The following is a 14917-nucleotide window of genomic DNA, read 5'->3' as shown; positions in this document are numbered from 1 at the left end:
CACTTTGCTAGGTGACAGAGATATAGGGTGAAAAAGACAGTCATGGATCCTGTCTTCATGAACTTCCAGATAAAGAAACATGAAAATGGCTCAGTGTATGAAAAGGATCATCACCTCTTCAATCACACGTGATAAATGGACTCAAACTTCTAATGATAAGAGTAGAGCTAAGTAATTTTTGGAATACTATATGCTCATTAAAATTATTATAAACACTATTTAACAGAATGGAACATGTTTACAACATTAAGAGAACACTAAATACAAAATCATATATTCATCAGTATGTGATAATTAATGACAACTTGTTTTTATATGAATAAAACTTTTATTGAATTTTAGGTAATTAGAAAGAATAAAGAAATGCAAGATAAATGCTTTCTAAACAACATCTGAGAGTATCATCTTTTCTGTCATGGCATTTTCACTCTTCTTTATAAAAAGTATAGACATTCATTTATTTAAATTTTTACAAAGTCAAGAACCGTCAAACGGAAAAAATAAGTAATGCTAAAGTAAGTTCAGTTCTTCATCAATATTGGAATGATTGCAATGGTTAGGTTCTGAGCTTAGCCCTCTTGGAAAAACAGTGTATGCAGCAGCTGTTGGTTTCCATTATTCAAATAAGTCTGAAAGCCAGAAGGCCACTTCCTGTGAGGAGTATGCTTACAGGAAAGGAGCGCAAAAGCATAGTGGAAAGAGGGAATGAGAGAGTGCAGCGGGGAAAGAAAAGACGCTCTTCTCCACTCCCAGGGTCAGCATCTTACATCATCTAGGAAAAAAATCTGGGAAGAAATCATTTGTGTTGCTTAAAGTGTGATTAAGGCGAGAGAGTCACCGATACAAGCACGGCCAGATCTACAGAGCACAAATAGAGTGGAGAGTCTGCAAATTACCTGGTGAACTCCCAAGGCCAGGTAATTAATCGCAAAGAATCTGTTTACAGGGGTGTAAAAGGCATCTGGGCAAAACTGCAACCCTGAGCTGGGACAAGAACAGGGCAGAGCCTCCCAGGAGCATATCTGAAGACATCCCTTTTGTCTCAGCCTTATCTCTTTTGCAAAAATAATCATTTTGAGAAAAACAAATGCAAAGCAACTCCTGCCCTCCCTGTAACAACCCAGTAACCTCGACTTGTCAAACAAGGAGAAAGGTATCTACCGCAGTACGAAGGCATGGGGTGCTGCCCTCACTAAGAGTAACCTGGTGCGACAGCAAGGGGACCTGGACGGCCCTGCCCTGAGAGGCTGCCAGGAATTCCCTCCCACCTGCCTCCCTGCTCCTGTGCCGCCTGCACGACCTAGGTCTTGCCGCCTGCTGGGCTCAACGAACAAGCTCGCTGGACGTGGCGTTAACAGTAGTCTTTTCCTTCCTAACCCAATGCCTCTCTCATATTTTTTTTTTAAAAAACAACATTTTTCTTTTAAAAAATATTTTCCCAGGAAATAATGAACAGTAACTGTCATGGACCTATAACAGACCCTAGAAAAACATAGACAGGCAATAATCTGTCAATATAGCAAAATTCCAAATATGAAATTCATGGTCCAGGAAGAGATAAATAAATAAATATGAAGGGGCTTCTCAAAGAAGTTTCTAGTTTTCACCCATTCCTTACTGAATTCTGTTGGTGTAAAAAGTTTTGATTCTACCACACAAGAGCCAGCCCTGCTAGGACCAGTATTCGCCATTTATGCCATTAGGCCCCCTACATCAAGAGGGGACGGGGAAAGGCAGGATGTACCACAGGGTTGCTCAGTATGTTTCTAAAGACACCTATCTTTTAAAATAATTTCATTATTTAAACTCCATCTGGCACTTTAGTCTCTTGAAAAAGTATTACGTTAGACATGAATTAAAAAACAAGCCCATCTGGACTGCAGTTTGGGTTTTAAATGTTATTCTGCTCTTCTACCTTTTTCCTTGGCTTGGCACATCTGTGAGATCCAGATTTTTGAACAGAATCGTGGGACAGCTGGGGTGGGGGAACAAGTCTTCATGCTGGAGCATTCCAGTTCATTTTACCAATCTTAGTGGCCGGGCCACAGCCCTGCCTCCTTCTTTGGGCTTTTTGCTAGGATCATGGTCAGGAAAGTGTCTTTCCCAACAGTCCACCACCCCGCCCTCCCCCTGGGATGGGGGCACCCTTTGCTGCTTCTCTGCACACTCCACCTGCTTGCATCCTATACCAGGGAGCCAGCCCGACTCTGGGCTGGAACCATGACGGGGACAGCACCAGTGCGCTCCAGGCTTGCTTGGCTGATGGTGTAGGAGTGTGTGTACTGAGCCCGGGGCTTCCTGCTGACTGAGCCATTGCTCCTGGACACGGCCTGCGGTGACGACCCTCTGTTGGTTGTCACTACCAGGGTCTTCTGTGGGGCTGGGGCCAGATGGCTGCCATTGGCATAGATGGATGGTATGTAGGCGTGGCCCGAGTGGAGGGAGAAGGACTGGCGCAAGTCACTGACGTGGTCGAGCGACTCTGTGTTTCTATGCACTTTGGGATTGTTGCTCCAGCAGCGGCTGTTATAGGTATTGGAAGAGGTAAATGTGTTGCTCTCTGAGGAGGACACCTCGGTGTGAAATGCTTTGGCAGAAGAAGGACATTTAGGTGGAAGATCATCCTCTCTGAAAACGAACAAAAATAAAGCTGTTGTTAGGATTTACTTGAGGTTTACCCTCCCTGTCTGCCCAGGACTCTGTCTTCTCATGTTCAGGTGAATATGTCTGTGAAGTTCAAACCCTCAGGACAGACCGCACTATCATGAAAGCAAACACGGCAGTCCTGGTGGCCTCAGCTTTGAAATTCATTCCCTTTAAGACAATGCTTAGAAAAATTCTCCCTCAGCTTCTCAGTCCCCAAGAGTAACAAAGAAAGTAGTATCAAATCTCTCAAAAACTGTGTCTTCCAATATAACTGAAAAATATATATGTGCGTGTGTATGTGTGTGTGTGTGTGTATTTTTTCTCTAAATAGGAAAATAGTCCATGAAGAAATCCACTGAACTAGCTGCTGTAAAGCTAGGAAACCAAACTACGGGTGTAGGAACTTCAAAAAACTATTAGAATTGGCCTGATTTTATTGCCTTTTGGGGTTTGAGAAATCACTGTGGTATGCTGATGAGAGGTTTTTCTCATTAATCTTACACTGGGATGAAATCTGTCCCTGCATAGGGTCCAAACCCTTAAGAATTACAAGAGGCTAAGGGAAGTCATTAAGTTAATTTAAGATGTTAACTAATTCATTTACCATTTTTTGAGTACCAGGCATTTTACTAGATGTTTCATGTGAGAGAAAGACAGCTCCTCTCCCCAAGAAGCCTATGGTCAAATGAGGGTGACAATCAATGCAAGAACATCTGCAAGTCTTAAAGGTTGGACAAGGGCCTAAGTCAACTTATGTGAGGAGGTGATGCCTGGACTAGCCTTAAACCAGATCAAGGAATGTACTGAAGAGATGGATGCAAAGGGAAGGAGTATATGGTCCAGGAACAAGGTGGAGGCTACAGGAAAGGCCCTGAGGCATGAGAGAAGACAACAAACTGGAACACAAAGTAATCAGGGAAGTTGTGAGAGATAAAAGCAGGGAAGCAGATAAGGGTCGTATTCTGAAGGGCTGTGTATGTCATGCTAAGTAGACTGGAGTCATTAAAGCATTTTCAATAAGGATATTGATGCGATGCCATCTAAGACTGAGCCTGAACCCCCAGGTCTCCACAATACGGCAAGAGTCACCTGTCTTTCAAGATCATTTGACATTGTTTCCTTAAGATGTTCATATTCTTGACTGAACTGTTTTCAACCAAGCCATACTGCTTTGGTCTATCTGTACAGATGCTGTTCTTTCTTGCTTTATGTTCGCATCATTTATAAATGCCAATATTAAGCACATGTTCTAAACTCACTTTTCTACTATGGCAGCCACCTAACCCCACCCACCCTGAAGCTATGGGAGGAAACGGGGGAATTCTTCACTTGTGTCCGCCTGGTTGGGCACATGCTAGACTACCCTACCCACCTCCCCGCCTTTCATGATCCAGTAAATAAAGCTGAGTAGTAAGTACCATGAGGAAGAGTGATATAACATACAAGAAACTATCATTTGGCCACTTTAACTACCTTGGTTAAAGCCATAAGATTAGCAAAGAAATCTTAACTGCCAAAATTAATAGAAATATGGACATTGGCTATGCCAATGTCAGGATAAATTATCTGACACACAAACCTTATTTCATTAGGAATTTCTTCTTCCTCCTCCTCTTTATTTTTGCTTCTCCAGTAAAAGAATGCCCCTAAAATTAGTGCAATGCAAAAAATGATAATAACTGCACCAGTGCCAATGGCTCCAGCTATTAGTCCAATGCTCCTGGTCTGGGCTGCAAAATATATTTAAGGTATATTTAAAGAAAAAAAAAAGGAGAGAGAGAGAGAGAAAGAGAAATAGAATACGCTCACACAACTTCATAAACATAAAAGGCTACCAAAGAATCTTCTTAAAGTGTACAAAATTGCCTACAGTATTGTATCCATTTAAAGTTAAACCTCACTTAGTTTTCTGTATCCCCAGTGGCTGGGACTAACACACAATAGGCCCACAAACATTTATTGAATGAATGAGCAATTCGTTCAATAAACGAACAGCTGTAGGAGAGCCACAACCAGGGCAGAGCAGGAAAAAAACCGTACCTGACTACTTGCCTGACCTGCCCCAGATGAACCTGGCGGCAGCAGCAGGATTACTTGTTACCTCATCGCAGCCAGATCGTTCCCTTTTGCAACTGGAATTCAAACAACCCAGAATTCTCAACTAAAGAGAAAACTTCTGCACTGCTTATTGTCTGACCTGGGCACCCAACATTTAAGCAGATACAAGGGATTAGGAAAAAATATAAGAAGGTCTTGCCACGACCGTAAGATCATTACAAATTTTTAATATGTCTACAGCACTATATAATCAGAACTGATCTGATTCTAATGATCCTGAGAAGACATTTTATCATAAAGAAGAAGTCGTATTGCTGAGGCTGAGAAGTATACTAACACATCTATTAAATATCTTCAATAATGATTAAAATCAAAAGAATTTCTATTTAATCTTCAAACAACCTCTAAACAAGCAGAACTTTTCATTCCCTAATTTAACAAAGATCTTGGCATTCAGAACCCCCAGAGTGGACATCAGAATTTTACATACTTACGAGAAACAACCTGGAGATCCAAAAGACAGGTGCTGGTCCCAATGGCATTAGAAGCCACACACTGGTACAAACCTGATGACAGGGCACTGATGTTCCGGATGGTGACTGTTCCCTGGACCTGGTCTGTCACAAAAGTAACAGTCAAGTGACAATTTAGGAAAGAAAATAAGAAAACCAAAGAAATCAGCAGAAGACTATAAAAAGAGATAAACAGTGAAGAGCTATCAATACCTTTTTTTGGAGAGATTTTTTTGGTTCATGAAGGTTAAAGACTAAAATAACAACATACGTTAAAGACCCAGAGCTATAGAGGACTGTCCTAAATAAGGGCAGTCTTAGAACTTAATCTGCAGATTAGTGCGAGGTCCTAAAGGTGAGCAGCCTTCCCTGAGGAAATGTTGGCTAATGCCTATTTTAGAGAATTTATGATCAGAAACACCAAATTTTAATTCTGAGGAAATGCAATAACATACAAAGTTAAACTCATTATAATAATGTCTGCTTCATACTTGATGGCAAACATATCCTCTCTGTGCTCAAGGGTGTAGACTGTTACTCCCTTCCAACAACTATGATAACCATTTGTGCAAGTCCAGCTCCTCCAAGAAGTGGACACCAAGACAAGCAGTAGGTTTACTGGAGGAAATGGCAGTAAGGGAAATGGAGAGGAACCTGGAGGAGGCAAGGAGAGGCTCAGACTGCAGTACAGGTCTGGCCCCCGTCAAGGGGAGAGGGAAGGAAGGAGGGAGCGTCTCAGACTACATCACAGCCTTATGGAAGTTTCCACCAGGCTGATGGGGAGTCCTTGAGCCAAGGTCACCTGTTAAAGGTGTCTTAGACCTTGCGGGAATGGGCCTGCATTAGCAGCCCCACTGTGCCCAGTGACTGGCTGGGAGCTGCCCAGGCAAAGCATGGCCTGGGTGCGAAGCAGTGGTGGATGCTGCGGGAAGCCACTGGGGCTGTCAGTCAATTATGTTCCCACAGCAGATCAGAGCCATGCATTTCCCAGGTGACCACACAGATATTACCAAGAAATATTGCAGTGGTTCACATTTTAGTAACTTACCAACATTAGGATAGTTGATTTATTCCTTACAAACAAAACGCAAATGACTTACAGTGATAATAAAAACCTAAGTTAATAGTTATTACTATGTGCCAAGCACTGGCTAAGCTTTTACACATATGATCTCAATCTTTACACTAACTCTTAGCGGTACTGTTATCATCAATCCCATTGAACAGATAAGGAAACCGAGGCTTTAGATGAGTGATAAGATTACACAGCTGGGCAACAGGAACTGAACAGAGGGGGCTGTCCTACCTCTAAGCTCAGGCTGCACTGCAGTCTCCCTCAGGCAGTGCACAACTCTTCCAGCCACTCACCGCTCAAAAATAGCAGCAAATCAGGAAAAGCCTCCTGGTGGCACACAGTCCACATACTCCTAGGGCAACACCTGGAGCTATCTCTATCCTGTGCTGACAACTTTTACATGAAACTAAGATTTAGTCACCTGGTTTCTTCCGGCAACCTTCATTTCTGTTTAGATCAAAGGCAGAAGCAGAGTCATTTAACAAATAAATATTTATTGAGCACCTTTCTGTGTGCTGGATAATTTTTGAGGATGGCTATATCATGATGAACAAGACACACCCAGCCCTGTACCTTAAAGAGACAAGTAGGTGAGAAATCACAATAAGTGGGGTAAGTGCCATCACTAGAGGATACAGAGTGCTTAAGAGGGGCATCTAGTGAGGATGAGCAAATTCTGAAAGACCCCCAGACAGCAACCGCCCTCAGGGTTATCTCCCTGCCTTCTAACATAATATAGTGGGTAGTGTTAACAAACGACTCATCAAACACACACTGAAATTAACTTCAATATACAGGCCAGGGAAGGGAGGGTTGGTTTTTTTTCTTTTTTTTTTTTTTTTTGCTTTTGCTTTTGTTTTTGTTTTTGAATGGGAGCATTTAAATGGTCGAACCCATACTATATGAATATCTTACTTACTATATAGATATCTTACTATATGGATATCTTACTATATGGATATCTTACTGACTTATACTTATGTCTTACTTGGACATTTGAATTGTACTGTACACACCCAAGTGTGTACATACCCAAGTCAATATACTTGGTGGTTATTTGGTTCACACTTGTGTGTTATTTCCTTTTCCTTAAAAACAAACTCTGATGGCTACCAATATATGAGGCTTTTCAGTGAATTCACTCAGATAATTGGGTCCATCTGGAGGGAAATTGTTTCCTCCTCCTCCATGTTCTATCTGATTTCCCAGGCTCTCCTTAACCATCCCTCCTATGTGCTCCCCAGCACCCTGTAATCCCTAGTGCTGGAACTTACCCCATTATTATAACTTCTTGGCTACTTGTCTCATTAAGATAAGGGACTGTGTTTGTCTTGCTCATCACTGTATAATCACCCTCAGAAATTACCCAGCACACAGAAAGGTGCTCAATAAATAAATAAACGGGCTATCTTCTCAAGTGTCTATTGTGTACCATATACACTGCACTAAGAGCTTTACATGTCTCATTTAATCTTATAAACCTTAAGTTTTATATTCCCTACTTTTCAAAGATGAAAAAGCTCAGAGAAGCTATGCAATTGGTCCAAGATCACACAGTACACAAGTAGCAGCACAAAAAATCAGGTCTGTCATAACCAGCTCATAACCACCATACACACACTTGACTTTCTTATAAGGTATTTAAAAACCACAATATTCTGTGGGATGCATCTATAGGATATTTCCTAAACCTTGCAATCAATGTCCCAATGCTGTGAGTATTAAACTAAGCCATCTGTCTAACTCCACCTTCAATATGTTAGCAAATGTCATCATGCAAGAAAATCATAATCTCTGGGCAACTAACCCCACAATTTCACACACTGTTGTTGTTTTCCTAAATCCTGAAATTCTAGAAATTTGATCAGCTCACACCAAACCAGTGATTTTGTTGACACTTCCATAGAGAGAATTTGGGAAAATTTTAACAGCTGATCTAAGCAGTATTCTGGCATGCAGAAAGAGGTAAACTGAAAAGATTCTAAAATAAAATAAAATGACAACTCCAAGAAAAAGGTGAAGTCGCTGTTCTTTCCTCCTCAGTAAGGCTGACACACCAAGCCGGAGTGAACTCAGAACGTAATCAGAGAATGGGACAGACACATGAGTAAGACAGGTCTAACCAGAAGCAGAAGAGAGCTGTTTAGGTAGTCAAGGCAACAACGCAGAGATGGAAGCACCTCTGCAGCCAGCACCAGACTGCTCCCTGCCATGGGCACAGGGCCCTTTCTGAAACGAAATGGGCTGATTCCTCAATCTGTCACTTCACTTGGCCTGCTCTGGAGCAGAGTAATTTGTTGAAATGAAGTCAGAGATGAATATTCTTTAGATCTTCTTTCTTTTAAAGAATAGGGGAAGTTCAACTGTGTGGAACTGCAGTTTGGAAAGCAACAAATTGCATCACACCCCAGTTCACAGCAATACTGTATCGCACACAAGCTGTGTACCTGGACCAGAAGCCCTACACAATTTAGAGAGAAATAAATATAAATGCACATTTCCACTTCCATCCTTTCTCCTTAGTTCCAGAACCACTTCTCTGCTGCCTAGTAGACGGTGCACTGGCTAAGAGCACGTGTTCTAGACTCAGGCAGCCTGGGGTGGAACCTGCTCTACCACCTGCTAGCTAGGTGGTCATGAATGTGCTACCTCTTCTGCATCTATGTTTTTGATTCCTCGTGTGTGACATGGAACTGCCAACATGCTTCTACATCACAGGCTACTGAGAGGATTGAGTGAGATAATGCACAGTGCCTGGCAAGGCTTCCATGTTGGAATTCCCTATTGGCATTGCTTGGGAAATTTATATCTTTTTCTGATTCATAAGAAAAATCAAGAAATTGGGAAAATGTTGAATGTCTCCAAATTCCAATAAATATTAATAGGATTTGAGGTTGAGAGATCAGACTTCCAAAATCAAATTACTCTATATTTTATATGATTTATGCATTTTTAAAATAATAATGTGTGACCATAATAATAAACAGTGAGTCATTTCTTATATAAAAATTTCAGAAGTACTCTGTAGAAAAAAATAATGAATACATGGTTCATTGTTATTTGAACCAATATGACATACTATATATTTCAAAAATATGTAAAAAATTATCTCAACCAGATACAAACATTTGATGGTAAAAATGGGAACATCAACACAAAATAAATGCCAAAATAAAACCTATTTAAAAATTCAAAGATAATATCACAAATACTTAATATTTAAACTCTGTCATTCTAAAAGAAAATTTTAAAACACTATACAGCATTAAGTATCCAACAGTCTTGATCTTCGTTTCACGCCAAATTTTCCAGACGTAGAAAGAAAATTTTATTTCCTTTCTGTGTTGATGTTGGTTGAATTAGGATGGAGATGGACAGGGAGACAGAGAGAACCTGTTCCCATTAAGAGAACATCCTAAGCACCTCTGACGCAGACGTGAAGACACACGCTGCTTCACATTAGTTCATCTCCTTTATTTAACAGTGAAAATACTCTGCCTTTTTGCCCTGATTTTCGTTTTGTCATTGAAATAGGTATTACTTTTGCCAATTCAGATTTTAAATCCATTTCTGATTTCATGTCAGTGTATTCTACAGCAACATTCCCATCTACTTCTCTTTGCATTTCTGCTATTATTTTCAAAGAACTGTAATCTACAGCAAATACTCAAACCTAGAAAACACCAGTGGACATTACTGGGAAATATTTGAATAATGCAAGATTTATATCTCCTTGGTATTAATAACACTGCATAGAATCACACATCAAAATACTAAGTTAAGGATTTATTTTACTTCTAAAATCTGTTATTTATTGGACTACCACTCATGGCATTTGTATAAAACATAATGGCTCATCACTGGCAACAGACAGGTCAGGAACACACACTTACAACATGGCAACAACTACAGTTAAGACTAACTGATTAGCTTGTGACTACTTTTCTCCTACATATTTTGGTCTAGGTTCCCAGAAATGTTGACTCTGAGCAGTCTTGCTTTTAACTTGACATCAGTAGATTCTTTCAAATCAAGATGTCTCTATGTTGACTGTTAAGATTTAATTATCAAAGGAGAATGGTGCCTAGTGCTCAAGAAACATCACCTGTTACCATTATCATTATTTCAGTCCCCATCTAGAGGTCTCAGAGGACCACTACCTCACTGCTTCCCTCAAGCAAAACTCTAAGTATATCTTCTCTGAGTTAATAGTTACTGTTCATTCAATAGCTTAAGACAGAAATCTCAGTTAACTTTGACTCTTCTCTGAGTCCCAGTATATCATCAAGCTCGTTGATTTCTGGCTTCCATCTTTCTCGAATCCCACTCTGCCTCTATCACTTCTTCATCCTGACCAGCAGGTCCTTAGTTCAGGCCCTCTTCATTTCTTATTTATTTATTTATTTTTTTAGTCTAGTGTATCTGTTTGTTTTTTTTTTTAACATCTTTATTGGAGTATAATTGCTTTACAATGGTGTGTTAGTTTCTGCTTTACAACAAAGTGAATCAGTTATACATACACATATGTTCCCATATCTCTTCCCTCTTTCATCTCCCTTCTTCCCACCCTCCCTATCCCACCCCTCTAAGCGGTCATAAACCACCTAGCTGATCTCCCTGTGCTATGTGGCTGCTTCCCACTAGCTATCCACCCTACGTTGGGTAGTATATATATATGTCCATGACACTCTCTCACTTCGTCACAACTTACCCTTCCCCCTCCCCATATCCTCAAGGCCATGCTCTAGTAGGTCTGTGTTTTATTCCCGTCCTACCCCTAGGCTCTTCATGACATTTTTTTTTCTTAGATTCCATATATATGATGGAGCTATTATCAAAGCTTCCTATCTGTGACCTGGCTGCCAATCTCTCATCCTGATTGCTGAGGCTGTTTCTCAAATGCAGATCTAGATATCTTCTCTGGCTTTATAAAAAGGCCAGTCAATATCCACAGTCTCAAGGACAACATCCAAATTCTTTGAATGCTATACAATGACTCTCACAATCTGGACCTGAACTTGCCAACCTCCTCTCTGGTCAAACCTTCATGAATCTTTATGTCAGATCATGAATCTTTATTCACGATCAAAGGTCAAACCTTCGTGAATCTTTATTCATAATTCTTCTCACTTTAAACTGTCAAAATTTTTAGTGTGTGTGGGATCAAGATGGTACAGTAAGAGGACTGGCCTCATCTCCCTCACGAATACATCAAAGCTACAACTATATATAGAACAAATCTCACTGAAATCAACCTGGGGACCAGCAGGATGGCTCTTCTACAACCAAGGCTGTAAAGAAAGATCCACACAGAGTCTGGTAGTAAAGGAGGAGAAGCGATCTGGTTGGGACCCTCACCTCTAGAGGGGGACACAGAAGAGGAGGGGATATCACAGGCTCGAGGATGCTCCCTGGGGAGTGAGGGGTCTGAGCCACATATTAGGCAGCCCAGCCCTGGGGTCCAGCACTAGGAAGACAAGCTCCCTTGGTGGTCTGAAAACCAACATGGCTTACTGGAGGGCTGTAAGAAACCAAGACTACACTCTTGAAGAGCACCTGCACAGACCTGCTTAATGCCAGTCACAGCACAGAAGCAGCAGACTGGAACTGTGTGGAGCTCTGGCCAGCCTGCCAGGACCACCCTGGCATGCCCCCATCTGGCAATGGCAACCTGCTCCAGCCACTCTTGTTCCAAAGCTGCTCTCCACTAAGGTGGAGGCTGCTGTTGCCAACAAGTGTGCACACACTTTGAGAGAAGAGAACTTGGTCTGACTCCGGCCCTGCCTCTGACCAGGGCAAAGGCAGCCATGGCCAGTGCACGCTTTGGTGCACACACTCAGAAGGGTGAAAGGCTAGCTCCAGGGCAGAAGCAGCCATTCCCTGAGCACGTGTCCCTGCACATACTGGGGAGGAAGCCAGCCCAGTAGTGTGGAATCAACCCCTCTGGCCCCGACCTAGCCTCTAACCCAGGTGCATACACTGGGGAGAAAGTGAAAGCAGCATAGAAGTGCAGCCCCAAATCCTCTGGTTCTGGCCATACCCCAAACCAAGGCTGAGAATGCCATCACACCTGGGAGAAATCCAATTCCCTCAGAGGTGGTCCTGCTCCAACCCCTATATCCCCAATCCCACCCCCTGATAAGGTGGTGATGGCCACTGAGCACAGGAGAAGCTCCAACTCACACCTGGCTCCAGCTCTAGCCCCTCCATCTCCAGCCCTATCACCCATCAAGGTGGTAGCTGCCAGCACACTCCAGGTGAAGACACAGTCCATGCTCATTTCAGATCCAGTTCTCCCACCAAAGCCACTGGGCACATGCAGACCGCATAGGGACATTCCCACAAAAGGACACACCTTCAAGACTGGGAAAGGTAACTGTTTCACCTAATTTCACAGAGTCAGAGAAAGATAAACAAAATAAGAAGAGGAAGGAATAAGTTTCAAACAAAAAACAAAAACAAAAAACCATGACAAAAGCCTAATAAAACAAAGATAAGTAATTTACCTGATAAACAGTTCAAGCAATGGTAATGAGAATGACAACTGAATTTGGGAAAAGAATATATGAACACAGTGAGAACTTTAATAGAGAACTAGAAAACATAAAAATGAACCAGACACAGCAGAAGCATATAGTAAGTGAAATGAAAAATACAGTAGCGGGAATTAACAGCAGATAAAGTGATACAGAAGAATGCACAAGTGATCTGAAAGATAGAATAATGGAAATCACCAAATCAGAAGAGCAAAAAGAAAAAGAGATTTAAAAAATGAGAATAGGGCTTCCCTGGTGGCGCAGTGGTTGAGAATCCGCCTGCCGATGCAGGAGACACGGGTTCGTGACCCGGTCCGGGAAGATCCCACATGCCGCAGAGCAACTGGGCCCGTGAGCCATGGCCACTGAGCCTGCGCGTCCAGAGCCTGCACTCCACAACGGGAGAGGCCACAACAGTGAGAGGCCCGCGTACCAGAAAAAAATAAAAAATAAAAATAAATAAAAAATAAAAAATAAAAAAAATTTTAAAATGAGAATAGTTTAAAGGACCTCGAGGACAACATAAGTGTACTAACATTTGCATTATAGGAGTCCTAGAAGGAGAAGAGAGAGAGAGAAAGAAGTAAAAAATGTATTTGATGAAATTATGGTTGGAAACTTCCTGAACTTGAAAAATGAAACAGATATACAGGTCCAGGAAACACAAAGAGTCCCAAACAAGATGAACCCAAAGAGACTCACACCAAGAATTAAAATGGCAAAAGTTAAAGATAAAGAGAGAATTTTAAAAGCAGCAAGAGAAAAACCAAGAGTCACATACAAGGGAACCAATATAAAGCTATCAGCTGATTTTTCTGCAGAAACTTTGCAGGCCAGAAGGGAGTGGCATGATATATTCAAAGTGCTGAAAGGGAGAAAACCTACAACCTAGGACACTCTACCCTGCAAGATTATCATTTACAATTGAAGGAGAGAGATACAAAGCTCCTCAAACAAGCAAAAACTGAGAGATCATCAATACTAAGCTGACCTTACAAGAAGCATTAGAGGGTCTTCTTTAAGTAAAAAAGGCTACAACAAGAAATAAGAAATTATAGGAAGGGAAAAATCCCACTGGTTAAAGCAAATATATAGGAAAGGCTGAGAATCAACCAGTTAAGCAAGTGAGCACAAAGGTTAAAAGACAAAAATTATAAAGTCAACTTTAACTACAATAAACAGTTAAGGGATTGACACAAAGATATAAAATATGACATCAAAAACAGAAAATGTGGGGGAGAGGAATAAAAATGTACTTTTAGAATGTGCTTAAACTTAAGTGACTATCAGTTTAAAACAAGCAAATATAGTTATAGGTCAACATATATGAACTCCACGGTAAGAGCAAATCAAAAACCTACAATAGGTACACAAAAACTACAGAGAAAGAAATACAAACATAACACTAAAGAAAATCACCAGACCACAAGGGAAGAGACTAAAAGAAGAAGAAAAGAACAGGGAAGAACTACAAAAACAGCCAGAAAACAAGTAATAAAATGGCAAGAAGTACTTACCTATCAATAAGCACTTTAAATGTCAATGGGCTAAATGCTCCAGTCAAAAGACGAAGGGTGGCTGATCAGATAAAACAAACAAGACCCATCTATATGCTGCCTACAAGAGACTCACAGTGCTAAAACCCACATAGACTAAAAGTGGGAGAATGGAAAAAGATATTCCATGCAAATGGAAACAATAAGAAAGCTGGGGTAGCAACACTCATATCAGACAAAGTAGATTTTAAAATAAAGTCTATAAAAAAAGACAAAAAGGTCATTATATAATGGTAAAGGGATGAATACAAGAAGAGGATATAAAATTCATTAACATATATGCACATAATATAAGAACACCAAATATATAAAGCAAATGTTAATAGATATAAAGGAAGAAATTGACAATAATACAATAATAGTAAGGGACATTAACACCTCACTTACATCAATGGATAGATCATCCAGACAGAAAATCAATAAAGAAACAGTGGCCTTAAATGACACAGTAGACCAGATGGACTTAATAGATATCTATAGGACATTCCATACAAAACAAAAGAATGTACATTCTTTTCAAATGCACATGGAATG

The 14917-nt window shown here is 40.9% G+C and overlaps 1 protein-coding gene across 6 annotated transcripts in view; it reads right to left on the bottom strand.

The window, feature by feature from the left end:
• Nucleotides 1-313: 313 nt before the first annotated feature.
• The window catches only part of IGSF11 (immunoglobulin superfamily member 11), a 148183-nt gene continuing 133579 nt past the window's right edge, over nucleotides 314-14917 (bottom strand). For 4 of the 6 annotated variants that reach the window (XM_059064752.2, XM_067034557.1, XM_067034553.1 and 1 more), the window contains exons 5-7: nucleotides 5199-5321; nucleotides 4226-4376; nucleotides 314-2628 (exon numbers count right to left, since the gene is read on the bottom strand). In XM_059064752.2, the coding sequence (XP_058920735.1) occupies nucleotides 2184-2628; nucleotides 4226-4376; nucleotides 5199-5321 (719 nt within the window). In that variant the 3' untranslated portion in view covers nucleotides 314-2183. The remainder of the gene's footprint in view (nucleotides 2629-4225; nucleotides 4377-5198; nucleotides 5322-14917) is intronic. The other 2 variants (XM_067034552.1, XM_067034555.1) reach the window with 1 other exon arrangement.

The sequence above is a fragment of the Kogia breviceps genome, chromosome 5 (genome assembly GCF_026419965.1).
Source record: "Kogia breviceps isolate mKogBre1 chromosome 5, mKogBre1 haplotype 1, whole genome shotgun sequence".
NCBI lineage: Eukaryota > Metazoa > Chordata > Mammalia > Artiodactyla > Physeteridae > Kogia > Kogia breviceps.
This window is presented reverse-complemented; position numbering and strand designations above follow the sequence as displayed.